This window comes from Saccoglossus kowalevskii, chromosome 18, assembly GCF_978046115.1.
Source record: "Saccoglossus kowalevskii chromosome 18, keSacKowa6.1, whole genome shotgun sequence".
NCBI classification, from domain to species: Eukaryota; Metazoa; Hemichordata; class Enteropneusta; family Harrimaniidae; genus Saccoglossus; species Saccoglossus kowalevskii.
This window is the reverse complement of record NC_140658.1, coordinates 13,781,117-13,796,624: the sequence shown is the minus strand read 5'-3', so window position 1 is coordinate 13,796,624 and position 15,508 is coordinate 13,781,117. Positions and strand designations below refer to the sequence as shown.

At 35.9% G+C, this 15,508-nt stretch overlaps 1 protein-coding gene across 1 annotated transcript; it reads right to left on the bottom strand.

Annotated features, from left to right (window-relative positions):
* Positions 1-1,417: 1,417 nt before the first annotated feature.
* On the bottom strand, positions 1,418-13,593 carry LOC100371244 (cytochrome P450 3A24). The gene is made up of 13 exons (XM_002731573.4): positions 13,441-13,593; positions 9,592-9,685; positions 9,301-9,353; positions 8,944-9,040; positions 8,497-8,613; positions 6,497-6,585; positions 5,653-5,801; positions 5,267-5,400; positions 4,902-5,081; positions 4,247-4,467; positions 3,767-3,904; positions 3,147-3,309; positions 1,418-1,961 (listed from the first exon to the last, which is right to left on the bottom strand). Exons 1-13 carry the CDS (start codon positions 13,515-13,517, stop codon positions 1,884-1,886), a joined length of 1,590 nt encoding a protein of 529 aa, XP_002731619.1. The 5' UTR covers positions 13,518-13,593; the 3' UTR covers positions 1,418-1,883.
* Positions 13,594-15,508: the final 1,915 nt, after the last annotated feature.

Genomic DNA, 15,508 nt, shown 5'->3' with positions numbered 1-15,508 from the left:
TATTGACCTCATTTGACGCACTTATTTACACTCGGACCATCGATCTTTTGACGTCGTCCCTTATCAATGTAATTACGTCAATAGTTCCCTCCCCGAGAATACATTTTGTTTATTCAAGTTCGTCCTTCTCATACAAGTATTTTTTAATTATCCTTTTTGTTTTGTTTATATTTATTTTTATTTATTTTATATATTTTACTCAATCGTAATGACATTGAACAATCTCATCTGGCAAATAGACACACCCTCAAATGTTCCGCCTAGCAAATATTGCCAGTCTAGAGCAGGACATTTAGGATGATCATTTATTTTTACTTGAGCAAACACACTCTGAATTGGGAATGTTGGGTATCAATATTTTCGTCTTGTAAACTGAATAGAAAGAATAACGTGTATGGCCTTTACGCATTGTTCTATCACAACAAGTTGGGAGACGTATTAGCATAAGAAAGCACAAAAACTGTGAAGGGCTGAAAAGAACGCATACAAATGAGCGTACAATAAGGCAGTGTGTTCGGACAATCAACTTTAAAATGTGGTGAAAGTTCACTTGTAAATCGTAACACAATGCCAGCGTACATTCAACCTTAAAATGTGGTGAAAGTTCACTTGTGAATCGTAACACAATGTCAGCGTACATTCAAACTTAAAATGTGGTGAAAGTTCACTTGTGAATCGTAACACAACGTCTGCGTGCATTTAACCTTAAAATGTGGTGAAAGTTCACTTGTGAATCGTAAATGTGGCGAACGGTCGTTTGTGAAAATAAACGCAATGTCTGCGTACATTCAGTCTTAAAACATGATGAAAGTTTATTTGTAAATCTAAATGCTAAGTCTGTGTACATTGCGTCACCCAATTCGTCACTTTATTCGTCCTTGTGCTATGACGAAAATGAGTGTCTGACCAATCCGGGGCCGTCGACAATTTGAACAAACTTTGAACCTGAAACATTATCACGTGTAATACAAACCTGCAATTGTCCCACTCTGTCTACTCAAATAAATGGATACAATTCTCTGATATTATGATCATAAGAACAATGCGAAATACTTTGATGTGACGTTCATCTTTCCAAGTTTATATAAATCTGTCACCGTTCACGCAGTCTCGCAATCCTATACACGTTGAAGTAACAACAACAACAACAACAACAACGTAGCGTGACCTTGTGACCTATTTTGAATGGCACAACCAATCATATAGCAGGGCTCGTGAAATATACATTTATAATGTGGGCCGTCGTGACCGGGGAATCCAGGAAAAAACACTTTCGATTGCATATTGAACTACAGCATTATAATAATGTGTAGAGACGAGAAAGTGTTTGAACTGTACTAATACATTCCTATGGTGTGTGACTGTATAGCATTTCTATTGGTTTCAGATATGTCTTTTGCTAATACCAAACAAGAAATTGTACTACATTTCACGATTTCTTTATTCTTGAAAGGAATGATAATATACAATATTTAAATAACAGGGCCAGGCCAGTCAATAACAATATAGACTTGAAGCCCTGAATATACACACGAATGTTTCATCCGAATTTCATATTTCTATACGTGTATTTATAACATCGCGTAAGTATTACTGCATTGCCTATGATAATGTAGATAATGAATAACGAATATCGGTGAATATAAAGTTGATTGATAATTATGTGTATCACAATGGTGACAGAAGATAAGAAGACATTTTGTTGTTGCAAGAAATGTCAAAATGTCATTAAAAAAACTATGTCAGGCAAAACTTCTAAGAAGTAATCACCAACCCCAAAAATAAACATAAATAGTTTAGATTCAGTACGAGTACCACACAAATGTGTAATCACATTGGTATTATATGTTCTTGATAAATGATGTACTCGCTTTCCTGAGTATTCATTCTCGCAATTTAACGCTGAGTTTAATACCATTGGGTGGGGTCAAAAATATCCCCTTGCCAAGCACCGGAGGAATCTGTAAATAAATAAATAAATAAATAAATAAATAAATAAATAAATAAGTAAATAAGTAAATAAGTAAATAAGTAAGTAAATAAGTAAATAAGTAAATAAGTAAATAAGTAAGTAAGTAAATAAGTAAGTAAGTAAGTAAGTAAGTAAGTAAGCAAGTAAGTAAGTAAGTAAGTAAGTAAATAAGTAAGCAAGTAAGTAAGTAAGTAAATAAGTAAATAAGTAAGTAAGTAAATAAGTAAATAAATAAATAAGTAAGTAAGTAAGTAAGTAAGTAAGTAAGTAAGTAAGTAAATAAATAAATAAATAAATAAATAAATAAATAAATAAATAAATAAATAAGTAAGTAAATAAGAAAATAAGTAAGTAAATAAGTAAATAAGTAAATAAGTAAGTAAATAAGTAAATAAGTAAATAAGTAAGTAAATAAGTAAATAAGTAAGTAAGTAAGTAAATAAGTAAGTAAGTAGGTAAGTAAGTAAGTAAGTAGGTAAGTAAGTAAGTAAGTAAGTAAGTAAGTAAGTAAGTAAGTAAGTAAGTAAGTAAGTAAGTAAGTAAGTAAATAAATAAATAAATAAATAAATAAATAAATATTAGTTCTACTCTTGAATATAAGTAAACCACGCTAAGCGTTTTTCCTGAAACGTCTGGTAGGCGTGCATGAATAATTATGCCTATTCAATTTAAGTATGTTGTGCTCATTCGCAAGGCGTTACTGTTCTGGTTGCTTTGCAATGGCGAAGAATCTTTTCAACATCCCTAAATGCATAACAACCGGGTCCAGCATTCACAATATGTAACTCTATCTGGTCTTTATGGTCGTCATGAAAGTCGTCCTTACGGTTTTTATGTATCCAACAATGGCCAAGTAACCGACATTCCCATAAAATCCAATCGGTTTGTTTTTCAATTGTAACCTTACGTACAAATTACATGAAATTTCGTTGATACAATATTTAGTTGTCTTTCTCAAAGAAAATGACTGTCTGACAATGGTGATTTTTTAAAAAAAAAATGCGTGCCACCACAACTAAAATGGCAACTATTGGTCTCCATCTCAAAGGCAAACGCCTCCAAATAATTCCACACAAATTAGCCTACACATGTTTTAGTCTCAACAAACAAACAAACCACCCCAACAAAGCATTGTTATGGTGGAGGTAACATATAAATTCCATTTGACACATACCTCAGTTTCCGCACACGGTTCAAAGGTGAACTTCTGCAATACACGAACCAATCCCATCTTTAATTCCATCAATGCAAATCTCATACCAATACAGTTACGAGGTCCGGCACCAAACGGTATCCAGGCATATGGGTGTCGCTTCTCTTTCTGTTCTTTACTGAATCTGTATTCATGAGTTCAATAAAGTATGATTTCAATACTGGCCTATTTTATGGCTTTACAGACATTACATTTAGTTAAACATAATCACTGCAAAATTACGAACATATAATCATGTGAACTCATCACCAACGAAAAGAGCCTCGCAACTATCGGCAGACACACACCTCACAACGCCACACTCCAACCATTCCAATTAAGATTATAGGTTATAGAAAAATGCTGCTCGGAATAGCGTGGGGATAAACAGTGACGAGATGGACACCCACAGGACAAAATGAAGGAATAACATTATCACAATTTAGTATAAATATGCAGAATCAACAGTTGGTATATGATGGAATTAGAACTTTGTTTTATCTATTATTCCACATTTTTGTATGTGAATCATCTTGAAAGAACACATCTAAAATCTGGAGCATATGGATTAGTACAATGTTTGTCAGTTTGTTAATTCTTACCTTTCTGGAATAAACTTTTCTGGATCTGGATAATTGTCTGGATCATGATGAATGACATAGGGAGAGACAGACACAGTCATTCCTTTGGGGATATTTATTCCATTAATGTTGATGTCTTGGTTGCATTCGCGATTAAACCTATAAACAAAAGCTCAGACAAATTACAAAAATATAAACACGCAACAAACGATTTTTTCATGATCATAGCGACTTATTTGTTACAGATACGCACATCACTATGTTACAAAAATAAAGTATTAAACCAGGGTCGAAAACACGGGAACAATATCATCAATACCCTCACTTATGAATGAACTATTAGCCTACACAAACTGGTGCCGGCCCGTGCTGAAATACAGAACTTGTCCCGCTGTTTGATAAAATGTTTGTACAATACATTTTTATTCCGAACGTTCAATGGATGATTTTAAATATTGAAAACTGCCAAATGTTTGCTACTATATATATATCACTACATACCTACTTGGAGGGGGAAACATTCTGAGTGTTTCTGAAACTACCATATCTAAGTATTTCATCTTGCTGACTGCCTCATATCCCACATCATCATAGTTACACATGACCTCGTCAATTTCTTTCTGTAACTTCTCTTGCGTTTCCGGATTGGTTGCCAAATTATAGCACACGAATGACATCGTGGCGTTGGTAGTTTCATATCCAGCAATGAAGAATACAATAGACTGATGGAATAATATGGAATCAATCATCAGGTAAAACATGACTGGCAGTACCAACATACTAATGATGGACGATTGGTGATTAAACATTTCAGAGATACCATTCGATTTTAGTTAAAAGGCTAGTTTAGTTGTGTAGATGTATATTAGCAAGAAGAAAGAAATAAAATAATGAGAAGAATGGACAAGGGAGAAGAGTGAAGGAATGCAGGGAATGAACAGAAGTAAAAAAAGACAGTGTATATTACACAAACTGGGCCAACAAAATGTCGCGTAAAACCTCTATACTGAACTAAGAATGCAACAACACCACACGCTTTGTAGTTTACTTATACATCAACGGGGCACGTGGTGCCTGTTTTACCAAAATATTAATCAGATAGAATTCTGATTCGCTGAATTGATTCTTCAAGTTTTGAAGATGATGTACATCGTACCTGTGCGAGCATTTCATCCTCACTTAGTCCTTTACTCAAATTAACCGAAGAATGTGTGCTATCTTTGATGAATTCCACTCTGTTCACGCCTTCATCATGATCTTCGTCATCTTCTTTGCTCTTTACATATTCATCATATATCTCATGGGCATTAATCATTAGTTGTAAGAAGTCAACTCTCTGTAAAAAGATGGTTTGATTGTAATTCAAGACTTCAGACTTCATGAAGAATGTTTTCATGAGCGTATACATTATAGAAGTAGTACTGTAACACTACACCCATTCCACTATCGAAAATGATATAGGGAAGGCTGCTATGTGTCCTGAATCGTTTGTCATATGTAATAGTACGTAATATCACTTACTTGGCTGGCACCTTTGTCACTGTTTCGCAACTTGATAGTTTCTCCGACAACTTGTGAAAAATAGTCGATCGTTTTCATTGGCAGTAATTGAATCTCAAAATACTTCAGGAGTGGAAGAAGGAATGGGAAGAAAACTAGGAAAAAAACAACAAATCTCGCAATAATCATGACTTTTTTTGTGTATTTAATATCCTTATTTTTCGTTTGATTCCAGCCTGAGATTCATTTACAGTATGACGTTATGAATAATAATCAATGGATTTTTAAATTTCAACACAAGGCTATGCCAGTGACGATATTGCCGATAACACTGCCAGAAAAACACAATTCATTCAGATATTTTATAATAAGACAGCTGAAAAAGTATTAATGTTGTTTGTACTTACACACAATAGCAAATACTGGATTGAACAAACTAAGTATGGCAGTCAAATTAGCATGTTTCACAAATGGATGTTCAGGTTGAGACTGCGAACTAACATCCATCCCAAATCCTACACTTGCAATGCTATCCACCACATAACTACCAAACAAACTGAAAGATATATAATCATGTGTGTATCATTTCAACATTTTTTGTTAAAATGGTATATATATTGTTTGCAACATTTAGTTGAAGGCCCTTCAAATTTTGTGTAGCGTGGTCAAACCTTGAACCTGTATGTTATGGCATTCGTAAGTTGTTTCTGTTTTATGTTTAGGACAACATAAAAGGGCTGTGTGGCCATTTCTCTATCAAATGGCAATTTTAATGCGCTATCCTGGCGTCAACCAGGCTCGGTCGAACACAAGCACCTGCGGACCTTAACCAAGGTTCCGCCAAAGTCAGTCGCATTCGTTAGTGAATGAATCTCGACTCTTCGATGTTAAGCCTAAGGTAAGATTTGAACTTGGGTCCACCGATCATGAGTTTGATGCGACAACCATTAAGGTACCAATGACCAGCATTCGAAAGTTATACTGATCAAAAATTGAATTATTGTGTATGTAGATATACTGTGAATACCGCAAATTTAATATATTTCGCATAGTACTTCACATGCCAAAGGCTTCGAATGTAAAACTTTATTTGGAATGAGACAGTTTATATATCCTTATTTGGAGTATAACAGTTGGTATTATTTGCATGTATTCTTTCCTGATATGAATTATGACTGTGAAACCAAACATCGATTATGTATGTACTAGATATTAATAATATGTATTTGATTTCATAGTAACAATACTTACTCTTTACACTGTACTGTCTTTCCTTCTTTGCAATGTGCCTCCATGTTTTTTATTAACTCATCGGCACATCTGCTGATAAGAGGAGACATCTGTAATGATAATAACAGAGAAGATTGCAATGCAGCTGAAAGTCCTTTGCAGGCCTATAAGATCTATATAAATATGTTGAATCTATTTTTGGGTATACATTGTTAACATTTCAGGTCCTACAACATATGAACCTTATTATAAGATCAATTTTAAAATACTGCTAGTGAAAACAACAAATCATTATAAAATTACAAATTCATGTGTGATTGTTTATATTACTATATCGAATGAATTGTTTATTTAATTATGCCCTGACACCACGTTTACTCACGAAATGACTCCCGTCTCAAAATTGTAATAACATTGACACAATTAAGATGTTGTATTTAACAATTATTCGGTGCCTACTCAAGTACGCTAGTCAAGTTCCCACTTAAGTATCCAGTTAACTGAATAGAGTGGTCTCAGCATGTTGTTTTCAAAATATACCCCAATCTTCATAGATGGAGCTATGGCAAATTTCAGAAGCATTTTTAATTTTTAAATGTGTGTATTTCTTGTACAAATACACTGCCCTTTTTGGTAAATACGTTTGAGGTTACCTTGTGGTTCAAGCGAGCAATTGACATTTCGTACAATTTTGGGTTAGTTGTGTGTTCTAAAGCAGAATTCGTAACAGGGTTGCATTTCAGGATTTTACGTATTCCAGATATAACAAGCCATGCATGGCACAGGCCCTGTTAGTTATCAAATTTAAGATATATAGTTTTGTTTTTAATAATATAGTTGGAACATAGACATGTCAGAAGTATGGATCCAGTAAATGATACTTGACTATGATGATTTTTAAACTTTAAAATGATTGACATATTGTCAATGGGAAAGCATAAATTAAAACAAAATGGCCACCAGTCGACCATTTTGAATACATTTATACATCTATTACATGATGTAAAACAAACATATAACATTTTGAACATAATCAGTCACAACATATCAGAGATGTGGCTTTTTTTGAATCCGATTCAAAAAATAAAATGACGTGCAACAGGAACCCATAATCTCTAATGCATGTATCAAGTTTGAACAAAATCCATCCATAAACGCAAAGATCCAGTTCTGGAATGCCAGAAATGCCCGATTTTTTAGGGTTTTTAGCACAAAAATGGCTGTCATTTGGCCATTTTGAATCAGATAGTCAAACCAATATACCTATGTCATGATGTATAATGAATATATAAAATTTGGTCATAATCAGTCAAAGCATGGCAAGGATATGGCACTAGAATTGCATTCAGTAAAACACAATGGCCACTAGTCGGCCAATTTAAATTGGATCTTACAAATACAATTTTTAAACAAAATCCATCCATAAAAGCTTGATTTTGATGATTTTTTAGGACAAAAATGGTCACCACTCTGAACAAATTGATGTGCACATGTATAGTATTATGTATGATGTATGTGTGAAGTTTGATTTCGATTGCTACAGGCTCGGACGCACACAAGCACGGGCACACGGAAGTACAAAGGTCAAAACACAAGTCCCCGTTTTTTGACTACGACCGAACGGGGACTAAAAACCAGTCAGGTTCTAACACGAATAACTCGCGAACGCCATACTTGTTGATTGCAATTCAGTTCAAACATTAAAGTTCAACAGATGATACAACTTTAAGAAAAATATATATTCTAAATACTCCTATTCCTACAGTTCAAAAATTACTTGGTGCCGCCTCGGTGAGCTCATAAATAAGAAAAAAATAATTTTAATTTATCATTGAATGAATGAATTGAGGTAGAAAGGAAATTTCGTTTCTAAATTTTGTCAAAATATTTGTGATTCATGCAGTGACCATAGCAATAGAAAGTCGCTAAAACAAATAATATAATAGCACACTGCTGATGATTTACACCAGCGATGTTTCACCCTTAGTCAATTAAGTATACTAGTACCTCACACAACTCACCAGCCTCATTTTGGAGCCACTGAAAGATGGAGTCAACGTGTTCCTAGTAACCTTCCAACGGTCATCAGCAAGTTGGAATAAACGCGAACTCATTGGTTTGCTTTTTAGTGGAAGTGTCTGGGAAAAAAAACACAATGGTAATTTCATGAGATATCTGATGTTTTTAGCAAACATTTATGAGTTAATAACTGCAAGAATATTTATTAAACTGTTCTTGGCCGCGGCACTCGACTTAACAGCCACACGAAGAACGATAATTTATGATATCGGCCTCAAGCAAGGCAAATAACTGTATATCGTTACATTACGTTACGTTACATTACAGTATGTTACATTACATTCAAGGTCTGAGTATTAAAAAAACACATTGTTGTTGTTGTTACAGCCCCCTTCTGTGTACAGATTTGCGATACAAATTCATTGTGTGTGCATACGGCTTGTGCTTACATTTCTGTTCTTGAACGATGAAAAGTGTTTTACACATATCTGTTTACACATCTCAGGGTCCGTAACGAGTAACATTGGTCTACGTCCTTCATAGATTCTGAATTATAAATTTACAAACGAAAGAGGAACATTAATACAAAACATTTCAAGTGTATTACGTATTCATTAATATATTTATTCATAGTGCATTCTGTTTTCGATGTTTTCACTACTGACAAGATAATATTTATGAAATTTCTTGTTATGACGGTTACGCTGACTGTTTATTTTTTGTCACGGTGTGCATGTTTCATGAAAATATTCATAACAATTTCCAAATAAAGGCATAATTGCTGACGTGAATCTCGACGGACTTACCCGCACACTTTGCCGTACTTCTTTGTCCATTCTAAGTCTTTAACTACAATACCCTAACATAAAATATAAATATTCATTATCTAGATGTAATACATCACGCAAGCAATTATGTTAATTCCGAATTTGTTGCTTTCCACGTTTTTATTTTAAAAAATAACCGAAAATTATGACCCCAAACCATTTTGTCAAATATCGATCTGAAACTTTGATGTGTTTGCTACATATAGATTCATTTTCCAAATATAGACAACAAATGCGAAATGAAAAATACACTTTATGGTATTCCTTTACCTTTCTATACTCCAACATGCTGCCGATTAATGGCCATGGTGTTGGGCCACGGACTCCCATATTTTTGAATGTAGAAAATGTCCATGTTGAGTACCTGCAAAGAAGAACGGACAATTATATAAAACCATTTCAAGGCAATGTGAGCAACTTCATTATTTCTCCCTACTGTTCAATAGTCTGCGGTCATTACGAAAATACTGCAAAGTATGCACGAAGGCAGTACGAAATTATTAATTCTTAATTATTTCGATCGGCAAGGTCAATGCATTCCGGTAACTCACGAGTGCATACTTTGCGGTATCTCGTCTTTTCCCGGCGTGTAATAATAATTTGATGATATTATCAGCCCGAAATAGCAACAAAACATGTTTTGAGCTGCGCGAACGTTTTCATTTAATGACGGGAGTCTAATCCCGTCACGTTTCTGAGACCGATGTAAAGTAAGAAAACGCGTCTGCATTTTCTATTGTCTTCAATAATCTTAGCATTTTACGTGACTGTCGGTCGTACCTAATATTAATATGTTATCATCAATAAATATTGTGTATAAACGTAATAACCGTGAATAAATTGCGAACGCCGGGACAGGAAGTATGGAGTGTCGTAAGGCACGACCGCCGACTGTCCGGTGTTGCAAATTCACTGGTAAGATTTCTTACCAGATCCGGGTACTTCCATATGCAAATGATAGTCGCGCAGATGTCTATCATTTTATCGTGGCCAATCGTGAAAAGGGTCAGGGGTCGCAGGCTACTTGAATTGCCCACGATTAGCGACTTACGCGAAGTTTGTTTTAACTGTACTACACGCGATCGCGACACTTTCCACGGCAGTTTTTCATATCATGACACAAACAAATTTTGACGAGTGCATGTATACAGCCAAAACATTGTCAGCTTGGACGTTCAGTTGCGAGACATAACAAAAAAAAAATTTCAGCCAGTGAAACATTTCGATAATAAAAATACATAATAAACGCAATCAGAGGCGCCGACCACGCGCGTTGGAAATAAATAGAACGCGTTGTGACACCAACCTCAGTCACTCATGCAATATAATTATGCTATTTCCCAACGCACTTACATTTAATACATTGACTCGAACGCAATATTCATCACTGTAAAAGTGGATAAATTCGAACCAGCCAGATTATGACCGGAGACGTCCGGTCGTCTTCGTTGAGAACTCGCCAATTCACCATAATCGTGGCTGGTGAACTGTTTAGCTGATTTTTCAAAAGATGGATATTCAATTCATATTAATCCCAACTTATTTGAATATTCTTTAGGAAATTTGAGACATTGTTCAAAAAATCTTGTACAGTTATATGTCTGATGTCAACTAATAATACACAATTATCCAGGCAGTACTAGAAATTATTGCTGATACTAAATCCTCTTTTGTATTGGGAAGTTAGATACTTGAATTTGTACTCCCCGGGCGTGTACTAGACGAGCATAATCGTACTGTCACATGTTTTTCGTCTTAGCCTTGTCCTTTCGTCTTAACCGTCGCAGTCCGATTCATTGAATGTTAGTTTGATAATTTATAAACTTATATTCAGTGTGAGACTGTTGCTTACAAAGATGATTTAAACTTGTCCTTTCCGTTGCCAACGTATTCAATGTACGGAAATAGCATGTGTGTGCGCGTTTGCCTGAGTGAAAGAGATTTCTCGTCGCGACGCGTTCTATTTATTCCCAACGCGCGTGGTCGGCGCCTTTGATTGCGTTTATTTTGTTCTTTCATACTCGAAATCTATTGCTGGCACCGTTTATTTTGTCATTTCTCACAACTGAATGTCCAAGCTGACTTTGTTTTGGCTTTAAAAGTGCTGGAACGTTTAGACTACCATGATATTACTTGCAAAGATTACCAGCGAGACACTATCACACAGACACAGATGGGAGAGATGTGTTTGTCAGCGAGCCCACGGGAAGCGGCAAGTCATTGACATATGAAGTCGGACCTTTTTATGCAGAGTCGACGCTAGCCTGACAAGTTGGCGTAGGTGGCGCCCTGGACTGCTGCGATCCCCACACGTTGGTGGGGATCGCAGCAGTCCAGGGCGCCACCTACGCCAACTTGTCAGGCTAAGTCGACGCTCTCAGCACACATTTTCGGCACGCGTACGAACTGGCAAGATGTGGATCGATCGTCTCTGCCACCACACAGTCTCTTCCGGTTTTCTATATTTACTATTTGACTACCACAAAAAATGCACGTTGTTTCCTGGTTCTCGGCGATATAATAGTTTTCTTTGTTATTTTTTGGTTCATTGTGTTCGTAAGTTGAACAACCAATACATTCAGGAGGTACGCCCATTTGGAATAAATTTGCAACATTATGTTAATATAATTTATTTCGTGACGTCAGGATCAACTTATAAATTATTCATATCAACTAGAAACCTGCAGACGGGGACAGTCTCTCGCGTGAAATGCTTCGCCTTTCCCATCAAACGCTTTCGGCTACACAATTACATTAGGCCCGAGGACTGTCGACAGTCCAGTAATCATTGTTATTTTCTTTCTTTAGGCAATTAGTCGGTTACCATATCACAATTCAAGCCTGAACATTAAAACCATGAAATGTGGTGAACGTTCATTTACAATGTTTATTACGCAGTGTGTTGGTACATTGAACCATGAAATGTGGTGAACGTTCATTTACAATGTTTATTACGCAGTGTGTTGGTACATTGAACCATGAAATGTGGTGAACGTTCATTTACGGTGTTCATTACGTAGTGTGTTGGTACATTGAACCATGAAATGTGGTGAACGTTCATTTACAATGTTTATTACGCAGTGTGTTTGTACATTGAACCATGAAATGTGGTGAACGTTCATTTACAATGTTTATTACGCAGTGTGTTGGTACATTGAACCATGAAATGTGGTGAACGTTCATTTACGGTGTTCATTACGTAGTGTGTTGGTACATTGAACCATGAAATGTGGTGAACGTTCATTTACAGTTTTTATTATGTAGTATGTCGGTACATTACACCATGAAATGTGGTGAACGTTCATTTAAAGTTTTTTTACGCAGTGTGTCGGTACATTGAACCATGAAATGTGGTGAATGTTCATTTACAGTTTTTATTACGCAGTGTGTCGGTACATTGAACCATGAAATGTGGTGAACGTTCATTTAAAGTTTTTTTTTTACGCAGTGTGTCGGTACATTGAACTATGAAATGTGGTGAACGTTCATTTACAGTGTTTATTACGCAGTGTGTCGAGGTACATTGAACCATGAAATGTGGTGAACGTTTGATTATCGGAATGTCTACACGTGATATTTTATACCTGCAGCATGGTGAGTATAGGTTTAAGCTAATTACAATTTAACCGCGGCGTTACCCAAAACACATAATAAGTGCTCTGCAGACGGTCTACTCACAAGAACGCCGCACTTTTGTTTTGATGTTTATCATTCACGCTTTGTGACAATCGTATACACGATAAGAAACAAAAAACTAATCAGCGTGACCTATTCGGAGTGGTGGTGGTGTTAAAGTAGCTTATATTGCACGTAACCGGATGTTCAGTAGTTGTTTATTGTAGTTTTAACCTATGAGAAATCTTCAAGCTTTAGACGCGTAATAAAAGTGTGCATGTAGTTATTCCAGGGATAATTACGTCATCTCGTTACCTAAGTGAAAATAATTATGATGCCAAAATATCGTTGTGGCTCCTTTTGTTTTTTTGTTACCCCTAACCCTGGCCATAAAACCGGGCTGTCCGCAACTGATTAGCCGAGAATGTACTGATGATGCCAGCGCTTAGCTGAAAACATAAAGAAATTCACTATATACATTAACGCTCGTAATACTATACTTACAGGTACAGGAGAACTATCACTATGACAACAAGGACGAAAGTTGTGGATGGAAAACTGTGAAACCAAGACATCTCCATGACATAGTAATTCAGAGTTGCTTTACCTTGTCCCCAGAAACTCCTTCTGAAGTCAACTCCCCAGTCAAAGCTATTTATGGACGTATATACAAAGCAAACAGCGCATGCTCAGTACGGCGAGGTCAGAATCTAGGCATCATGCTCGCGAGCTTGTTTACATCAACAAATTAAATACTTTGCGTATCAATTGTGTTATCAATGTTATTACGTCAATTCACGGAGCTGGCACGTGATCGTCTTTATTGTTACTTCCCCGAGATTGCAAAATATTTTCTTTATCCGAGTTCGTCTTTCTCATACAAGCTCTTTTTTTTAGTTATCCTTTTTTATATTTGTTTGTTTCAATCGCGATGCCATTGAAACATATCACTTGGCAATTAGACACACCCTCAAATGTCCCACTTAGAGAATATTGCCAGCCGAATGATCATTTATATTTATCTAAGCAAACAAACTCTGAATTGGGAACATTTGGTATCAACATTTTCCTCTTGAAAACTGAGTAGAAAAGATAACGTGTATGGCCTTTACGTATTGTTCTATCTCAACAAGTTTGGAGACAACTTATTAGCGTAAGAAAGCACAACAACCACGAAGGCTTGAAAGGAAGGTATACATATGAGGGTACAGTAAGGCAGTGTGGTCAGATAATCAACTTTAAAATGTGGTGAAAGTTCACTTGTGAATCGTAACGCAATGTCAGCGTGCATTCAACTTTAAAATGTGGTGAAAGTTCACTTGTGAATCGTAACGCAATGTCAACGACATTCAACTTTAAAATGTGGTGAAAGTTCACTTGTGAATCGTAACGCAGTGTCAGCGTACACTCAACCTTAAAATGTGGTGAAAGTTCACTTGTGAATCGTAAATGTGGTGAAAGTTCACTTGTGAATCGTAAATGTGGTGAAAGTTCGTTTGTGAAAATAAACGCAATGTCTGCGTACATTCAGTCTTAAAACATGATGAAAGTTTATTTGTAAATCTAAATGCTAAGTACATTACGTCACCCAATTTGTCTTTTTAATCGTCCTTGTGCTATGACGATAATTTGTGTCTGACCAATCCGTGGCCTTCGACATTTTGAACAAACTTTGAACTTGACACAATATCACGTGAAATACAAACCTGCAATTGTCCCACTCTGTCTACTCAAATAAATGAATACAATGCTCTGATATTGGAGCTACTATTATGATCATAAGAACAATGCATGTGAAATGACTTTAAGATGGTCTAATCGAAATACTTTGGTGTGACGACGTTCAACATTGCAAGTTTATATGATATGATATGACCTATTTTGAATGGCACACGGCTAAATCCGTTCCATCAATCATCATGATATAGCAGGGTTCACGAAATATATATTTTCTGTATAGGTTCTATAAACGCAAAGGGTTTCATTTATAATATGAGCCGTCGTGATTGACCGGGAACTCCGGGAAAAACGCTTGAGATTGTATATTGGACTGCTGCATTATAATAATGTTGTGGTGGCGGCACAGAGGTGGGGATGGGGCCTCGCCCCTCCGGAATCAAGCTGAAACCCTTTGTGTTGGTGAGCAGATCTTTCCCCCGTTCAAAGTTTCGTACTGCCGCCTCTGTAATGTGGAGCAACGAGACAGCGTTTGAACTGTGCTAATACATTCCTATGGCCATTCTATTGGTTTATGGTAATTCTTTGCTAATACAAAACAACACTTGTACCACATTTCGCATTAGAACCAGCCAGTGATTTTTCATTTTTGAAAGGAATGATCATATACAATATTTAAATAGACAGGGCGAGGCCAGTCTTTAACAATATAGACTTGAACCTCTCAATGTACACACGTATGTTTTATCCGAATATATACTGCTATACGCGTACTTATAACATAGCGTAACTATTACTGCCTTGTTGTGAGCATGTAGATATTGAATAACGAATAAGAACTAGTGGTGAATATAAAGTTGAGTGATTGTTATGTGTATCAAAATAATGACAGAAC

What these genes read in the sequence shown, in the direction of transcription:
- LOC100371244 (XM_002731573.4), bottom strand. Translation starts at nt 13,517, where the DNA reads ATGGAGATGTCTTGGTTTCACAGTTTTCCATCCACAACTTTCGTCCTT. An exon ending in AAGTACGGCAAAGTGTGCGG is followed by an intron (nt 9,041 to 9,300) that starts GTAAGTCCGTCG and finishes TTTATAATTCAG; the next exon opens with AATCTATGAAGGACGTAGAC. An exon ending in GAAAAGTTTATTCCAGAAAG is followed by an intron (nt 3,310 to 3,766) that starts GTAAGAATTAAC and finishes TCATGAATACAG; the next exon opens with ATTCAGTAAAGAACAGAAAG.